The sequence below is a fragment of the Clarias gariepinus genome, chromosome 21 (assembly GCF_024256425.1).
Source record: "Clarias gariepinus isolate MV-2021 ecotype Netherlands chromosome 21, CGAR_prim_01v2, whole genome shotgun sequence".
NCBI classification, from domain to species: domain Eukaryota; kingdom Metazoa; phylum Chordata; class Actinopteri; order Siluriformes; family Clariidae; genus Clarias; species Clarias gariepinus.
The window spans coordinates 26,267,551-26,286,872 of NC_071120.1; the positions used below are offsets into that span (position 1 = coordinate 26,267,551).

General features: G+C 39.4%; 1 protein-coding gene across 1 annotated transcript; it reads left to right on the forward strand.

The window, feature by feature from the left end:
* The first annotated feature begins 875 nt into the window (after positions 1-875).
* On the forward strand, positions 876-5,643 carry xbp1 (X-box binding protein 1). Its single transcript, XM_053481322.1, is given in 6 exon segments — positions 876-1,150; positions 2,438-2,534; positions 2,633-2,749; positions 3,225-3,281; positions 3,284-3,391; positions 4,558-5,643. Coding segments are annotated over 6 exon segments (1,191 nt in total). The 5' UTR covers positions 876-995; the 3' UTR covers positions 5,215-5,643.
* The last annotated feature ends 13,679 nt before the right edge of the window (positions 5,644-19,322 follow it).

Consider the following 19,322-nt stretch of genomic DNA (forward strand, 5'->3'; position numbering starts at 1 on the left):
AGGCGAGTTATTGCTCTTAATGCTACTAAAGAAAAGCTAACAACGTAATAATAATATATTAATAACTAAACATTACTCTTTCATTATTTCAGATGCATTAAACGAAGTGTGTCTATTTTATGTATGTCCGTACAAGTAGGTATTCAGTCTGTCACTCAATCTCTACACCGCTTATCATGTACGGGGTCGCGGGAACTTGGAGCCTATCCCAGGAGCCTTCTGGCACGAGGCGGGGTACAACCTGGACAGGGTGCCAATCCATCGCACACAGTCATTCACACCAATCGAACCATCGTCCATGAAGGCGCGAGGTCATAGTGCTAACTATTACATCATCATGCATCCAGCCAATTAGCCTACTAGCACACAGATACGAGGCGGGAATTGAACCCGGATCTTGGAGGTTCAAGGCGACCGTGCTAACCACTACAGCACTGGAAATGGACATTTTTGGGAGAGATTTTAAATATATTTTATATCTGATGTAGGAAAACTTTTATGTTAAAAAAAGCATTAATGTTTTTAGCAATAATGTTATGATTAACTATAACTGGATAAAATTGCTTTACTTCTTACGTGTCAAATCTTCCCCAAAGTTAATCTAAACCTTAAACCAGAAAACTAGCAGAAATAAATGATGCAATCTGACGAAATAGTGCACAAAAACAGTAAACATCAGAACTAGAACACTACCGCACTAAAAAGCATGCGCACTTTTCTGTGTAGTACGGTAGTAAGCAAATTCCCATTTCGTTGAATGTAAATTACATCAGGTTTTCCGACCAATAGGGACCCGGAATGGGAATGACGCAAACTCGCTCAGCCAATCAAATTGCACCACGATAGTAGATATACAAAGCCGACTGACGCCGCCCGGCATTTTCTGTGGAGCAGGAAGAGGAGCAGCGAAGGAGTCGAAGGAGATTTGATATCCTCCTTTTTTTTATTTTGAAATAATAAAATCGGGTTTTTGAGATCCCGACGACATTCACACGATGGTTGTGGTGACAGCAGGGCCCGGAGGAGCCCATAAAGTGCTTCTCATTTCTCCTTCTTCCTCTTCACACTCCAGCGAGTGTAATGTCGGTGCGCCTCTACGCAAAAGGCAGAGACTTACTCATCTCAGTCCTGAGGAAAAAGCACTTAGGAGGTAAGATTAGCGTTTAAAGTAAATGTTTTATTGAGGAGGTTAGACATTGACGAATGTGTCACAGCGAATCAAATCCTTGATTTCGACACATTGGGTTGCCAGATTGTGCGGAGTTGCGCTCTTTATAAAAAAATAACAGAAGAACAGTTTTTTTCTCTCCCTACCTACAATAGGTTCTGTTCTATAATCATCATATTATTAATATGTATATGACACGTATAAGCGTGTAACCGTTTTTTAAGTAAATGTACGGCACATTCTGTGGTATTTTTCCTTTAATCGGTTCTAAATAGGCTTTAAACCCATTTATCAGGGTTGCCATGTTATTCCCAAAATGTTTATAAAAAAAAATAGGATTAGTTTTCCACACCCACATAAGATCACTAATAGTCAGTTCTTTATTTTGGAATAGTGTTTACTGTGTATGTATATTAAAGTAAATGTATGATAACAGCTGGGATTCTCCTGTAAACGGTTCTAAATAGGCTTTAAATTCCACTGGTTGCCAGATTATCTGCAATCCTTTATTTATTTATTTTTTTTAAAAACGGGTTTGGTTTTCCACTTAACCCTAAAACCTGAGCTTACTATAGTTAGGTTTTTATTCTGAAATATCACCTACTGTGTGTATTTAAAGTAAATGTAGGATAAAAAGGGGGAATTTTTCCTTTCAAATGTTTTTAGGCTATACATTCCTTTGACCAAGGTTGCCAGATTTATTTTAGACAACGGTTAAAAACTTTATAATTTTGATTAAACGCTATATGCAGAATTTAAATATTATGTCCAACCTTTTTGTGATGGAGAAACAGGAATCAGAAATGTCTTATTTAAAGAGAAAAAAAAAAACTTATGTGGCTTGGCCCCCTTCCCCCCTATTTGAACTTGAAACCAGACACGCATAGAATACGTTGATGTATAGTGTTGCCAGATTAAGTGCTTCCCCCCGTACCTTCCTTTCTTTTATTTTTTATTGCTATAATATGAGATGGTTCTACAACAGATCTTGTGGAGGAAAAAGGTACAAAACTGTAGATAAAATTGGAGATAAAAAGTAGGGATAGAGTGGGAGGTTTAAAAAAATAGGATTAAGGTGTGTATAATATGTTAATCTGGCAACCCTCCGTGTGAAACCACACCTATTGCTACAGATTGAATTCTGCCTGCGTGGCACAGACATGGACGAGCATCACCCTGCACTTAGGGTTAATTATGACGTCACTGGATTTGTCTGAGACCATGTATGTTAATGTGTGTTAAATAAATATTGTGTGTGTGTGTTTATAGGAAACTGAAAAACAGGGTCGCAGCACAGACAGCAAGAGACAGAAAAAAGGCCAAAATGGGAGAACTGGAGCAACAAGTCCTGGAACTGGAGCTTGAAGTAAATACAGTTGGATATTTTTAAATGTATATATATATTTATAGTCATGCTTGTTTCTTTGAAATTGTAAAGTAACGTGATTGCTCTTTCTCTCCCAGAATCAGAAACTCCATCTGGAGAACCAGTTGTTAAGGGACAGGACAAGCGATCTGATGAACGAGAACGTGGAGCTGAGACAGAGGCTGGGGTTGGACACCCTGGTCAGGAAAGAGAAGGTAAAGAGGATTTGGACACGGAGTGGGAGGGGCAGTGGTTTAGGGATTAATTGATGTAATCTCTTAAACTAATAATATAATGCAGTTATACATTTAGTGCATGATTTTATTAATTTATTAGAGCTTTTAAAAATGGCCCGTATTCTGCTTTTATTCATGGAAATCATTAATATTATGTTTTGAATGAATAGGAATTCTGAGAGGTTACAGACTACACTGCATTAGTTTAAGTAGTTTATCATGACTGCGATAATGAACAGCTTGTTGCATCTTATAGCCATAAGTGCTAGAGAAGTAACCGGATTAAATATTCTACATCAGCCAATCCATAGCATAGCTCTATCGATGAAAGGAAACCAAAAACGTTCCTACCGTATGACTCCAGCTAGTAAATAATCGCCGGGTCGTGATTGTGATGTTATTGTGTGTAAACTCTCACTCGATCTGTGATTAAACAGTGTGTTTGTTTCCACAGGTGCAGGTGTTGGAGTCCGGAGCGAGCGATTTGGTTTTGCTGAACGGGTCTTCTGAGTCAGCAGCACTCAGGCTACGTGTGCCTCCGCAGCAGGTGCAGGCCCAGCAGTCATCAAAGCCGAAGAGTTCACCCTGGATCCTCACACTCCTGACACTGCAGACTCTGAGGTGAGCGGTTCAGGATTACACGTTAAACCGGGCCTAGTTCTGCCCAGAAACCGTGTTTGGGGTTGGGTTCAGGTTTTGTGATGTGACAAATCGTCACGAAAGTGCCCGATCTACTTTTTTTTTTTTTTTTTTAAGGTACTGATGCAGTTTTATTTTAATTGTTCTTCTAAAGGCAGACGAGTCAATCCAGATAATCGGGTACGCCAGTTATTACAGAGTAGCAGGTGTGTCTTCCAGAAAGTTCTCTTTTTAAGACAATGGATATGACGATCTTAAGTTTTAACTTTAAGAGTTGCTCTCTTCACCAAAAAAAAAAAAAAAAAAAAAAAAAACCGGACACAAAAAAAAATAATTTTAAGGAACACTTGATCCTGGTTTGACTCAAGTCACACATTCACATATGAGGGGTCTTCGAGTTAATCTGGGACTAACTTTTTTGGGTAAAAAATGAGGGATGAAGTGCAGGCCTGTAATGAAGATACTGTAGCCCTATAGGAGGAAAATACAAGGGGTCGAGCCAGCTGTACACGTTGGCCATTTCAACAGCACATGGTCATTATCACTGGAAAAAAAAAACATTAAACTTGGTTAGTTTCAAATCTTGTTAAAAGTTGAGATCATTTGAGTGAGAATTGGGACACCCTGTTATAGTTCCATACTGGAGCTTTTCCCACTTCCTATTTGCAACCAAACATTCATTTATTAATAAAAAAAAATGAATAAAAGACAAATTTGATTAGAAGTGCTGACATCTTGGTTTCAGTTTCTGGATTCAAATCTAGCAGGAACTGGTTTTCTCACCCAGTCCTGTTTAGCCGGTTCAGTCAGCACAACCTAAAAAAAATGGTCCAAGGATCGACGCAGCTGACGTTTCTGCTACGCGATTATGACGGGAAATGCTAGTAACTTCTTGTTTATCTGGCTTGCTAGCTGTACGCGCGTTACGGTAATGTCACACTGGCATCCAGCCATGTGACTACCGGTACACGAGCATGTGGGTTTCGCAATAAGTTTCAGGAATCCGGGTCGTGGCGAATGACCGAGATAAGCCGGACATTTTGAATTTGGAGTGCGTGATGTGTTGTGATTTTTATTATTTATTTTTTTAATATATACTCCTGTCTGCTTTGAAGCACATGCTAAATGTTCTCATCTCTCCTCTACAGTCTGATCTCTTACTTGGCATTCTGGACATCATTGAACCAGAGCTGTTCCTCAAAGAAGCTCAAGAGCCGAACCTCGCTCAGCAGCTCCTTCAGATCGGATCAGCCTCAGGTCCGCTACCTGCCTCCTCACCTGGAGCTGTGGGGGCCGCACCAGTCAAGCTGGAGGCCCTTAATGAACTGATTCAGTTTGACCACATTTACACCAAACCGGTGGTAGTGGAGGAGGAGGATGAGGAGGGGCATGATGATGATGAGTATGATGATGATGAGGAGGATGATGAAGAAGAAGAAAAGGAGGGCAGCTACGAAGAAACCATCGCAGACCAGCAGGACACCATCGTCTTCTCGACTTCCTCCGAAGACGAGGAAGTGGAGGTGGAAGTCGAAACCGTGTCTATAAAGGACGAGCCGGAGGAAGTGACCATCCCCGCGATGGACACCGAATCGACCGGGGTCGAAGACTTCCTGTCCGAGGCGTCCTCGTGCTTCGGAGGCTATGACAAGACGGCGGCGTACCTGATGTCCGACGCATACAGTGACTCTGGATACGAAAGATCCCCTTCCCCTTTCAGCGACATGTCGTCCCCGCTTTGCTCCGACGGCTCCTGGGACGACGTGTTCGCCAACGAACTCTTTCCGCAACTCATTAGCGTCTAAAAAAAAGAAAAAAGAAGAAATGAATAAATAAACCAATCTTTTGGTTGTTAAGAGTAATCCTGGCTTCATCAAGAGATCTCTACATGTCTCTTTAATGTACAGTCGACAATTTCCTTTTTATTTTGTTTATAAATTAAATAAAATCCCCCCTCCTATTATCATAACGCAAAAAAAAAAGCTATTTGTTGTTTTGTGGGAAACAGACGCTACAGAATGTAGCGACAGGATGAATCCATGATACATGTACAGTATTCTTGTCTGAGGGAAAAGACTGGGAAGTTCCACGGGGGGGAAGATTTTCATATAAAAAAAGTATGTATTTATTTGTACCTTGTTCCAGAGTCCTGTATCGTAATCTTTCTGCTTTCTTAATTTTTTTAGTAGCGCCCTCCTTATGGAATCATTTAATTAAAGAAATTCTGCATCGCATCATGATGGTCTCAAGTCTTTCCATTCACACAAAATGGAGTGATGTTCATCCCAAGATGCCTTAACAATATGCTAGCATCCACAGCGTGCACACACACTCCATCCTGTAAGATCTGGTTACATGAGACACAAAGCACCCATGTTTAAAAGTAAAAACATGTTCACTTACACACACACACACACACACACACACACACACACACGAGAAGGATTTTACAAACTTGGGACTAAGCAGCTGTGGTTCCATGAGTTAAACACCTGTTAGGAGGAGACTCATTAGAAAGAAATGCTTAGTTTTGCTTGGGAGCACAAAGGTTTCGACTTTGGGACAATGAAGAAAAAAAAAAAAGGTCATGAGTCCAGATTAACTCTATTTCAGAGAGTCATTCAGTCTATTCAATAAAATTTATTAAAGTTTGGACTTGCCCTCCAAATAAATAAATGGATTTATTTTTATTTTTTTTGCATTCTAGAACAAAAACTATAAAATATCACACAGGGCATTAGGTAATTAAGTAAGAACTACAGTTGGTTATTTTAAGACATGAAGGTTATTGCATATTTTGAACACCTTCAGCACTGTTTTCTAGGGTAGACGGGATTAAAAGGGGTGTCAAAACTTTTGATTGGTAATCTATCTATCGCTAGACCTCTCTCATATACACTACCGCTCAAAAACAAAAAACTTTTGCTGCCTGGCAGGCCGATCCGAGGCATTCCAGCTGTTCAGGATGATGTCATGAGATTTCGCCCCATAGTGTTGGATTGGCCTGATGGTGTTTTTTTTATCTAAAAAAAAAAACCCTTAAATTTTACATAAAAATATTTTAGCTACATGCTAAGAGAGAACCGTCTTTCAGTTGAGGCGAGCGTTTCAGTTTCAGCAGGTGTATGAGGATTTAAATGACACCACACAGAAACCCATGACTGTTTCATACACACACACACACACACACCTCCCTAACAGAATGTTTCCACAAACCATACCATAGATTTGAATAACTTTTGGTAATTAATCATCAAACGTCCATCCATTATAATCGCTATGTTAATTCAGAGCTGAATGATCTCGGTCTTTACAATCCTGATGACTCGGTCACTTTGTCACGGGACAAACTGCTCTGTGAGACTCGGTCACATGTGTCCTGCTGTGGAAGAGGAGATAAGATAAACGCTGTGCCCGTGTATAAGACATTGATCAGGTCAAGATGGCTCCCCTGTTCAAACACCCACACACACACACACACACACAAGCAGATGAAAGTCTGACTTGCGTAACATCTGTGTTGCACTTTGGCTGCAGGGATGAACAGTAGATCCCTCGTCATGTCCGTAATGTATAATCGGTTACGCTGGTATTTTCTTCTTTTCGGTCACACCCTCAGTTTATTTATTCTCAGGCTAAATCTGTCAGTCTGGGTGGAGATGCTTTAGAAACTGAAGAAAGTGCAAAAAAAAAAAAAAAAGTGTGTCTTTGCAAAATACTTATAACTGTATATGACATGACATGACATGGTAACCACCTTTATGTTTGTTTAAGACCATATTCAACAATATTCCATACACAGTCGATGTTAGATCTTTAAAAGACCATGAACGTATTGTCTTTTATCATAAAGTTAATAACTGCAAGCAGATACTTCAGGATGTTTGATTGAATTATTTCTGCCGTGATCGATACGTCTCGTCTGCCTGCAGCAAGTCTAACTGATGAGCTTCTCAATTCAGAAAACAACCATGTCAGGGAACATATCCTGTAATCATGGGAAAAGATCTTTAAATTATTGTCCGTCATCGAGCAAAGAAAGCTTTGTGGTTTGGACATGTTCATAGGAGAGATGGTGAATATATCAATAGAAGGATGCTGAGGTTGGAACTGCCAGGCAGGAGGTCTAGAGGAAGACCAAAGAGGAGATTTATGGATGCAGTGAGAGAGGACATGAAGTTAGTTGGTGTGAGAGAAGAGGAAGCAGAGGATAGGGTTAGATGGAGGCAGATGATTGGCCGTGGCGACCCCTGAAAGGGAACAGCTGAAAGACAAAGAAGAAATCAAAAAGAAAACATCTAAAAAAATGACTGGAATTGTGTCCAACTGTCCAACGTGGTGTTATTATTAAAACCTGGAAGGATATCAATCAGAGATCAGAGATCAGCCAAACACTTGTGGAAGTTGCATCAACAGTAAAACCCAGAGCTATGTTTAATAGTGAAAGTAGGAGCATTTACATACACACACGCACACACACACTTACACACACAATGTGATGAGAACTCACAGGACTAAACAGCTGTGTGTCCATAAGAAAACCACTTGTTAGTGAAACTCATTAGAAATTAGAAAAAAAAGGCTTCAGTTTGCTATGGAGGATAAAAACTGGACTTTGGAGCATCCCGGCCATATCTTCCCGGCCATATTCCAGGATTCAGATTGTAAAAGAGTGGCACGAGGAATGATTTTCACACATGACCTGGACACCACACAGTCCTGACCGTAACCCTATTGAGAGACTTTGGGATGATCTTGGCCAAAAATTAGCCTGACTTTGGATGGAAATGAATGTTGTGATGTTGCACAAGGTGGTTGAAACAATGCATGGTGTAATCAAAGCTAAAGGTGGACCAGGAAAATATTAGAGATGGATGAGAGGTACAGTAGATGATCACTGTGGATCTCCTTTGTCCTTTTGACTCTTAACAAGGGAAAAGAAAAACAAGAAAAACCTTCTAGCATCTAACTCTAGATCTGGAAGACGGGGGTCTGGAGGCTCCCCCAGGGGACTCACGGCACAAGGCGGGGTACACCCTGGACAGGATGCACAAACACACATTCGGCCAGTTAGCCTAATCTGCATGTCTTTGGACTGTGGGAGGAAACCCACCAGGCACAGGGAGAACATGCAAACACAAATGCAAACGCACACAGACCTGAGGCGGGAACTGAATCCTCGACCCCGGCGGGAGGAGGCCGCAGTGCTAACCGCTACGCCTCCGCGGCGCCTTAAATTAGCATCTCTTTCAGTAAAGCTGTAGTGAAAAAACATCCCTGTTGACCTCACTGGAGATGTTTTTTTTTTTCTTGCTTTTTTTAAGTAGTGAACTTCCTGTGGCGGGAAATGCGGTTTGGTTTCTGACGCAGCGATTTTCACGTTGCTTGTGTATTCGAGAAGAAATACAACTGATGTGGTTTCTTTTCATCGCATATAAAGCCATATTTAAGTAAACCATTAAATCATCCCACGTTCTCGAGAAGTATTACGCCAATGGTGATGAGCGCCGAAGGACGATGTCATTCTATAGAGAAGGAACAAAAACTGCAGAAACACCAGAGAAAGATCAGATTTTAGAAGCGGAACTTTCTGTGCGTGCTGTATTTACCCTGCTCATACTGCCGTGTCGTGGAAGGTAAAGTCCGGGCTTAAATTAAAGCGTGATCCCAAGTGATAACATGGACGTGTCATCACCTTGAGTTTCCTGGGATAAACCCAACGCCGTGAAAGTGTCAGGTTTCTGTTTAGAACTTTACAGGAAAATCCCTTTAGAGTAAAAATGTTTTGGTTTTCGTTCCTGAGATATAATAAAGACACCTGAAGAATTACGAGGCATATGGAAATACTTGAGAAGGTGAACGTAATACGATACACTTACAGCTGCTCAGAGAAGGCAATAAACATAAAATATGACATCATGTCCAAACTAACAAAAACACCGGACAATTCCAAATCCAGGGAATGAAAGCTTAACAGCATTGGGTTTTGGAGTTGAGGATCTAAAATAGCAACAGTGGGGGATTTAGCGCGCATCCGAGGCAGGCCGGATCAGCCGTCAGGACACGGTCCAGTCTTGGGTTACGTTTCAGTACAGTTTTAACACACTCATTGCAATTCCTGCTAGGAACAGTCGGATATATTAACTCATAGATTGCACTACTCCACGTCTCCAGCTGATCCTCACTCTGTTCTCTTTATTCCTCTTGGCCTGCAAGCAGGACGCACTCATGAGACGTATCACTTTAGGGCATAGAGATGGGACGTCAATCGAGGGCAGTGTCAGAAAGCAGGGCTAAAAGAATAACCCTGAAGTTGGAATGCGTTCTGAAGTAAGTATCGTGTTTCTGTCCTCAGATGGACTACAACACACACTTACACTTTCTATTTCAGGGGCTGGTGAGGCTTCAGACATCATCGAGATTCCACCGCGTGCAAATGGGAAACTGATGCTGCTGGGCGTTGTTTTATTTCAAGTATTAATAAGGCTTTATAAATAGAAGAATCCAGGACAGAGCTTTTTGTTTCACAGAAAATCAAGCAAATTTGAAAGATATATAAACATACTGTATATAAAACATCTTCACAGAAATCTTCACCCACCATTATACCGTGTATCAGTGACAGTAACGTGCCGCACATGCTGTCAGTCAAAGACTTACACATTTACAGGGTACTGATCCAATAATATCCAATCTATTATTTCTAGCAGCAGTAACTTCCTTGGTATTGATGTGACTCCTAAAACCTGTCCTCAAGACTGATTGATTTCTGCCTCACTTTATGGCTTTGGATAAGAAACATCTCTTAGATAAACAGATGTTAATATACTGTATGTCTTACTTTTTTAAGGACTCTGCAATGCCCCGATCATGTCAGGTCCTGGAGCCATTCTTGACCACAGCCCTAATTATGGCTCTTTCTCACCTTCCATGGGGAAGGCCCGGGTTTGATTCCCACCCAATGTCCAAACCTCAGTCCCAAGACTGGAAAAATGGGAGGGTTGCATCAGGAAGGTCATCCGGCGATAAACCTGTGCCAAGTTGTTGTGCGGATCAGTTGGTCCGCTGTTGCGACCCCTTAATGGGAACAGCTGAAAGATTAACAACATACTGCTTATATTGTATCCTGCCTGGGCACAAAAAAGTAACCAATACAATAAGATCTCGCAGGATTGGAACTAAACAGCTGCGTATCTATTTTGTTAGTGAGACTCATCAGAAAAAAAGACTTGTTAGGAAACATATGGGGCGATGGAAAACGGTCACGTGATCTCCAGATTGAGTCTATTCCAGAGTGATGGACCAGTATGGACCAGCACGGTCATATTCCAGGACTCAGATTGTAAGAGAATTTCCAGGAGCATGAGGAATGATGTGACGTTGCATGAGGTTGTTAAAACGATGCTACAGCGAATACATGGCGTAATCAAACCTACTAGTTAATTAACTATTTTATATATAAATACAGCAGAGGTGCAAAGAAATGCTTGAAAAATAACTTGAAAAGTAACTATATCAAATACTACAAGGTCAGTGTTAAGTATAAGAACATTTTGTTGTTCAAAATATAATAGACTGAGATCTTGCTGTGCATTTTTATTTAATTATAAGGAAATTAGATTGTCAGCCTTATTTTTGGTATTTTTTTCCAGTCAGGAAAATCCTGAAAGCATTTGTTATTTTTTTTTGTCTAAAAAATATGGTTTATTATTGTAATATGTCCATTATATATTACTGATATATACAATATATAAATATAATCATCAAACCTCGACAACCTTTCTATCCTGACTGTCCTGAGTGACTGTCTAAGTGATCTTTGTCTAACTTAAGAGAGATTAGAAAGACATAGCAGCATATTTCTTCATTATCAGAGGAAGTGTAAGTGCGGATCTCAGCACATCTCTAAACCTCACGCTGCAATCTTCCTGTCTGATTTACCAAAAGATCCTGTGCAGCTTTAACCTCTAATACACACAGGGATCAGACTAACTACTGGTTATAGATATATATCAGAAAGACTAAACGCAGAAAGGAAATTAAAAGAAGTAAAAATATGAACCAAGAAGCTTGTTTCAGTTTTGAACACCTGCAGTGGATGCGAGAATAAAAAGTTTCAGCCTCATGCTTTGTTTTTTCATGCTTTAGAAAATGGTGAAGTGTGTATCAGTTGCTTTGAGAGCACACACCATCCTGGTCTGTATCAACATTGTGGTTAGGGTTTTAGTTCTGCTCTGAGGAACCAGTCAGGGCTGGTTTTACTAAAATGATCATGTACATGTATTCATTCGTTTTTTTGTTAATATTTCAGCTGTATAAGAGATCAAACAAAAGATCTGTGTAACCTTTTTTTTAAATAAGCAAACTGATCTTATGAAAACATCTTAATGTACATTTTTAAGATCATCACCTGATTGCTTTTATGTAATCTACTAAATAGATATGTAGGTCCTCTCTTTTGTCTATGTATCTCTACATCACTTGAGCGGTGTCTTTAATTGGAAAGCAATCAATAATATGAAGCTGACTTCCGATTGTCATCCTAAAGTTGATTACTTTCTGGTACAGTATATACACAGGCCGGCCAAAATAAAAGTCACACACTCTAATATTTAACTAGACCACCTTGTGCTTTGTTTACGGCACGCATTAGCAGTGCCATTATTTTGATAAGCTTAAGCAATGACAACATTTATTTCCACCCATTGGGTTAATTTCTCTCCAAGAACTTGAATTGATTGAGTCAGACCTCTGTGTAAAGCCTCAGTACATTCCCAGATTCGCAATATGGTTAAGGTCTGGACTCCATGTGTGATGATCTGAACGATCCATGTGTAAAAAAGTTGTTTCATGCTCCCCGAACCACTTTTCCACAATTTAAGCCTTAGGAATTCCGGCATCATCATCATTGGAATATGTCCGCGCCATCAGAGGAGAAAAAAAATCCATTGATGGAAAAACCTAGTCATCCAGTACATTCGGTATATTCCGTATTTTTGTGCTGGTCTTGATTTGTTCTGTACTTGTCTTTGTTCTTGTCCAATGTGATTAATGTCTAATGTTCAACATTATGGAGTCAATTGTCTAATCTTACATTAGTGTTATTTATTGCTGCTGCCTTACGGTAATTTTCCTCAGGATTAATAAAGAACATTTTATTTTATCTTCACTGTGCACAGTGCTTAAAAGCATTGCCACATCTCTTTATCATTTCCTTTAGATTGTGTGAAGTTTCCTCCATGCAAGTCGCTTCCTGTTTTATCACGTATATCAACTACTAATCAGATTTTAGATCATGTACAGTATGCCCTGAAACAGCATACAGCACTTCTTCGCATTTTTCCTCTGGCAGGAAATGCAGAAGCACAAGTTTGCAGGACGTTTCAAATGCACTATAAGTGAGAGGGAAAGGTGAAGCCGAGGAAAGAGAAATGTCAGACAAAGGTGTGGAGAGATAACAAAACAGAAGTAAATCACACCTACTCTGCGGTGAACCTGGTAAATTTCCATTAAGCAGCTTCGGCCCTTATGGTGAGTGACGTATTTGGGCCAGTGTGTGTGAATGATTCATGCCGGACAAACAGAGTCATCAGCGCTGAGAATGAGTAACTGCTGAATATAAACACTACGTGATGGAGACGTGGCATATGTCCTGTATTTGGATTTGGAAAAAATTAGGTTAATTAACGACACGTGTGTGTTAACAGCTGTCACTTCACTCCTTACTCTAGCTGTGTGATAAGGAACAGGATAATCTAAAATACACTATTAATGCTGTACTTCACTAAAAGCTGTAATTTATAACCAGGGAAAACACTCCCTCATGTCAGGTCAAGTCAGGTTAGAAACTCACAAAGGTTCATCAATCCTGACTTCAGAATCCACAGTATCACGTTTGTCTTTAGTTCATGTTTGAGGAATTGGATCCCGTCATGGTCTCATCATCCATACTGCTTTATCCTGTAAACAGGGTTGCAGGAGGCCTGGAGCCGATCCCAGGAGACCTAGGGCACAAGGCGGGGTACACCCTGCACAGTCACATGATGAGCAACTTGGGAACACCAATTAGCCTAATCTGCATGTCTTTGGACTGTGGGAGGACACCAAGCACGGGGAGAACATGCAAACTCCACGCACACCAACCCCGAGGCTTGAATCGAACCTGGAACCTGGAGGTGCAAGGCGATAGTGCTAACCACTAAGCCACTGTGCCGCCGGTAGATACGGAATCCATCATTAATCACAGTTAGCCAGCTTGATAACAGAAGACTAACATGGGGGAGTCAATATGTATATATATTTTTGTGGATCTAATAAGGTAAAAAAAAAAGATAATAAAAATAAATCACATAATTGTTTTCAACTTGAGGGTGTATGTGTCATCACAGCACGGGCTTTCTTCAAGTCTGTACTTGTCTATCACATGCTCCTGATCAGTTTTTATGCCTTGTGGCTGTATTTATTTTTTTTTCATTTTTGAATTTGAGTTCATAGGAATAAACTTTTACTGTTTAATCGGCATTTATGAAAGGAGTCTTCATTTTCAGCACTTTGTAAAAGTCAGAGGTGAATATGAGGGGCTTAAGGACCTTTGCATTTTTTATTGTAACAAAAAAAGTCTTATTTTAAATTCCAATAATTAATATTTAATTCAAGAAGGTGCAACAATTTTTTTTAAACCAGTTAAAAATTGTTCACTGTTGCATGATATTTAATTTAAAAGGGATGTTTGTGTCAAAATCGGGATTTTGATTGTGCAGAATAACAGAACACACTCATGAGAGTAAAAACTCTCATTATTTCTCTATGTAATCCCCTGCTACACTATTGCACTTATAAATAAATAAATAAATTCTATTTTTATTTATCACATACACAGTCATACACAGTACGATATGCAGTGAAATGCTTAATTTTTCGCATATCCCAGCTTCTTGTTGGTAGGCAGGGGTCAGAGCGCAGGGTCAGCCATTTTTACGGCGCCCCTGGAGCAGACAGGGTTAATGGCCTTGCTCAAGGGCCCACAGCGGCAACCAGGCGGAGCTGGGGCTCGAACCAGTGTTTTACTAGTGCTTGGACACAATCAAGGTAAAAAGTTGCTGGAGCTCCTAGGCAATAAGTGAGGTTCTGCAATGTGCAAGTAGTGTTGGTGAATGATTGTGTGTACAGTTGTACAGACATATGTGTCTCTTCAGCAGGTTGTCGACGTCGATTTTTAAGGACCAGACGTTTCACTCACTGAATGTTTACCGAAACGACTCCAGTGAGCTCCGAGCCACGTCGGCCGCGATCGTCAATTACAGACATACGGCTTTTTAAAAAAACATTTGCACTGTCCAAATGTGTTACTGCAGCTAGGAGTCTCATCATCGTATTGTGCTCTTATAAGTCTTCTTTAAATGTCAATTCATTTTATACCTACATTCCTAGTTTGACTTGAATGGCCCCACGTATAAGGAACAATTGGAATGAGCTGTCAGCTCAGAGCGACTATGTGTTTCTTTTTTTTTAATTAGGAGAAGAAAATAAATGTGACTGTGAACAGAATTTGCTTAAAGAGCTGCAAACATGGAAGAGGGAATAAAGAAAGAATGAAGGAGAAAAGAGTAAGGGAGGAGTTAAAGGGAGACAGAGAGAGGGAGGGAAAGACGTCATTTAAGACGTGCGCTGCGATCACCATGGCTTCACTTCCTGTCCATGTGGCAAGTCTCCTATACACCCTGCCATGTGGAAAATCTTGCATGCACACACACAGACATGCGCGCGCACACACACACACACATCTTGTTTTGATCATTCCTACAAGACCAAACATCTGCGTCCTCATAGGGAGAGCGAATACTGTCTAAAACAGTCTGAAAAATAAAATTATATATATATATATATATATATATATATATATATATATATATATATATATACTGTATACATTACAGCAAAAATTTTAAATACACCTCTAATTACTAGGATTTTTTAAAGTTGAATATTTACATTACAAATGGCTGGATGTAATGTTACATGAGCACCCCGACATCATTTTCACGCACACACACAGAGTGTGGTTTACTAAACAGTGTTGTTTTCACCAGCATGTGTTGGTCCAAAGCAAATATAAGGGCAAGATGTTCATTTCAACAACGGTCCTTTCCAGAACAAGGAAAGTAAAGTCTGGTCAAAAAACAAAGCCATGAATTGAATGGAGATCACCTGGTGAAGTTGCATCATGAATAAAAATGTGGGGTAGAAATCAGAGCTATGTTAAATTGTGTAAATAAGAGCATTTCAGTACGCACACAATGCGATGAGAATTCACAGGATTGGGACTAAACAGCTGTGTGTACATAAGAAAACAACTTGTCAGTCAGACTCATCAGAAAAAAAGACTTCAGTTTGTTAAAATAGCAACGGAAAACTTTGGAGCAATGGAAAAAAGTCATGTGATCTGATGAGCTCAGACCGAACCTATTCCAGAGTGATGGACGCATCAGGGTAGGAAGGGAAGTGCATGAAGCGATCGGGGATAGTGTCCACTGTAGGAGACAGTGTTATGATCTGGGGTTGCTTCAGTTCTTCAGGTCGGCTTTTGACGTTCACTTAAAAGATCATATCAGTAACATGCATTAAATACAGTCAAAGCATTGTGTATTCATACCAGAGGCTTTTGATTTTAGGAGAAGACACTGTTCTAAACCCAAACATGAATACAAAAAAAAACAAAAAAACATGTAAAGAGTATTCTTTGGATTATCCTGATCTATTATTATTGTTTAGTGTCTGATAAGCCACTCTGGGCCATGTGAAAATCAGCACAATGCTGTCTGCATTTCTTTAAAAAATTGTAAAATATAAAGGATTGATAGTTAAATATTAGCTAATTATTATTATCCAGAAAACTAGCTAGCAAACATGCTAGCAAGAACTATGATGCTTTTAAATTTTTTTTTATATTTGATTACTTAGAGAAAAAAACTCACAGTGATTTGATGTTAGATAGCTTTCTAAGAGAGTAAGCAAGCTAATTATCCAGCTTTCATGCTAGTTAAACAGTTAGCTGAGTTGCTAAATATTGTAAGTCAACTCTAGCATTGTCACTGATTAGCAGTCAACCTACTGTAGGTGTTTTGGCTAACAGAAATAAACGTTCACTCAGTTGATACTTACAACACATCCTTCCGTCTGCACTTCCTGCTTTATCATCAGGTCCTTCTTCTTTTAATAGTTGATTTGTCCAGAATTTGTTGATTTAAAAATGGGCAGAAATCTCCAGAAGTGTTTGTGCCGGATTTAGGGATGACTTGGAATAGTAAAAAAAAAAAAAACTTTAAGAGACAATTAAGTAATAATAAAAAACGAGCTCAGCTGTTAACTGCTTGTTTGGTGTATAAGATTTTGTATTTGAGTTAGCTAGCTTTGCTAGCAATTACTTGTGGCAACTTTATTTAGCTAGCCGAACTAGCATGTTCATGATTTTTTAAGCTTGATGAAGCTAACACTAAGTACCTACGTCATCTCAGAATCATACATGAGTGCCCTTTGGTTTTTTACTCTTTCAAAGTAATTAGTGAGAAATTTCTTCTAACAATTACATGTCTGTTTCACTGATGGTGGCACGGTGGTGTAGTGGTTATCACTGTGGCCTTGAACCTCCAGGGTACGGGTTCCATTCCCGGCCAGGCTCGATTCCGGTCTCTGTGTGCATGCAGTTTGCATTTTCTCCCCGTGCTTGGCGGGTTTCATCCCGGTACTCCGGTTTCCTCCCACATTCCAAAGACATATAGGTAAGGTTAATTGACATTCCTGCAATTTGGGAACGTCAATGTGCCCTAAGCCTCCTGGGATAGGCTCCAGGCCCCCAGTGACCCTGAATACAAGTTAAAGCGGTATAGAAGGTGAGTGAGTGAGTGTTTTACTGGTTTCGAGAAACTAACTGTCACACAAGCTTCCTGTTTACTTCTAGTTCCTGCTTTTGTTCCGCCCCAGCTTCAGTGTCCACCTGTCAGTGTTTGCACCTGCCCCTAGTAATAACTCAATAGTCTTGTGTGTTTTTTAAAATGTACCAATTATTCCCAGCGACACATTGTTTCTAATACCCAATAATTGATCACTATTAAATATGCAAATCAGTCTATAAAATCCTCTTTTAAGAAAAATCTGTATTACGTACTTTCCCCTGAAAAGCACTGACACCAGTGTGAGGGACGACTAGACGGTTTAAAGAGAATGAAAATGTAAATCATATGCTATGACCTTCACAGTCACCAGACCCAGCCCGAATAGACACCTGCAGGAGATTGACATTTTACCAAGACATGTTTTTTTTTTTTATCTTAGTTTGTCAGCCATCTGTATATTGTATCGTTACTAGTGTAACTGCTGTACCATGTTTATTCAGCTCAGCTAAACATGGACCTTGACCATGATCAACAGATAAGATACTTCTCGAGGACGTTTAAATTCTGATACTTGTGAGCCAAGGGCACGGTAAAGAATCATGCTGAAGAAAGTTACAACGAAATAAATACACAGTTAAAAGATAAAACACAACTTTCCAATGCTTAGTCACACACAAAGACTGTTACAGTATAAAAGACTCTTGTTAGATAGGGATTTATCTTAACTATAGATAATTAACCATATTAACTAGCAATAAAGCAACAAACGGACTAGCAAGCAGGCAAGCTAATAAAAGTTATGATTTTCAATATACTGTACATTCTAAGGACTACCCGAGCAACATAAATTTATTTAATTTTTTAATTTTTCAGATGTATTTAACTTTAGTAAGGTTGCCTGCTTGCTAATTTGTTAGGATTAGCATTTAAATTACAAAAACTGTGAAAAAAAAAAATTTAAATCATGGTACTGTACATTTTGATATTTTTGACCGATTTGCTGATATAGTGCATTTACCACACTATGATGCATGGTTCTATCATCGTGCATAATTATTAATATTATTTTGTAGTTTTACATTTTTACTGAGATATGAAGCAGGAAGTTGCTGACTTTTAAGTTCCTACCAGTAAAGTAAAAACAAGCTTTGCTGGTTCTTACCCTCATCTCATCATAATGTCAACTCCAGTAACCAGACAAAAGTTATTCACTCATTCAAAATAAAGTTTGTGAGCTTTGAAAAAAAAAACACACCACACACAACCACACACCTGGTTTTATTACCATCAATTAACCCAAATTAAAGCCTTATGCCTACAGCTTAATCTAATCTAAACCTCAAGCTGAAAACCAAACCCCCTGGCTATTTTCCTGGGGACATTGTGAAGACATCTGGTCGTTCAGATTCACGGAAATCACGTTAGTGTAACAGAATATTTGAAGGTGTGTGTTTTAGAGGAATGTGGGCCCTTTTGTACTCGCGCCTTTGTTACGACCGAACAACAAAAGAAACAATATGTGACATTTAGAATGACGTCCTTTCGATTCTGAAATTTAAAAAAGGTTCAGATACCGAGCTTTTCTTTGTCCTGAAATTTTACAGGTCAAACCAGAGTGCGACACTGCAACGTCCTGCAACGCTCCTGTTTAGTGTAACGTTTATGTACAGTATAGATCTTTAATCTCTCTCGGCTTTTAAAAAATATTTTATTAATACTCGGTTCGGCTAGCGGTTTGAAACCCGCAGTGCCACGGCCACAGTCCTACAATAGTTATGCATACATTTATGGCTTACTATAATTTTAACTGATGAGCTAGATTAAAATTTACCTCCCCATAAGTCTCCCTCTCCCTCTTCAAGTGTCATAATTGGGAAATCTAGATTTTTGTTGTACCATAAAAATAAAATAAATATTAAAAATAACTTAAAAATAAATATTGTGCCAAAATTCTTCAAACTATCCATGTAAACAAGTTGCAGGAATTTCCAATATATATATATACTTTATTAGAAATATAA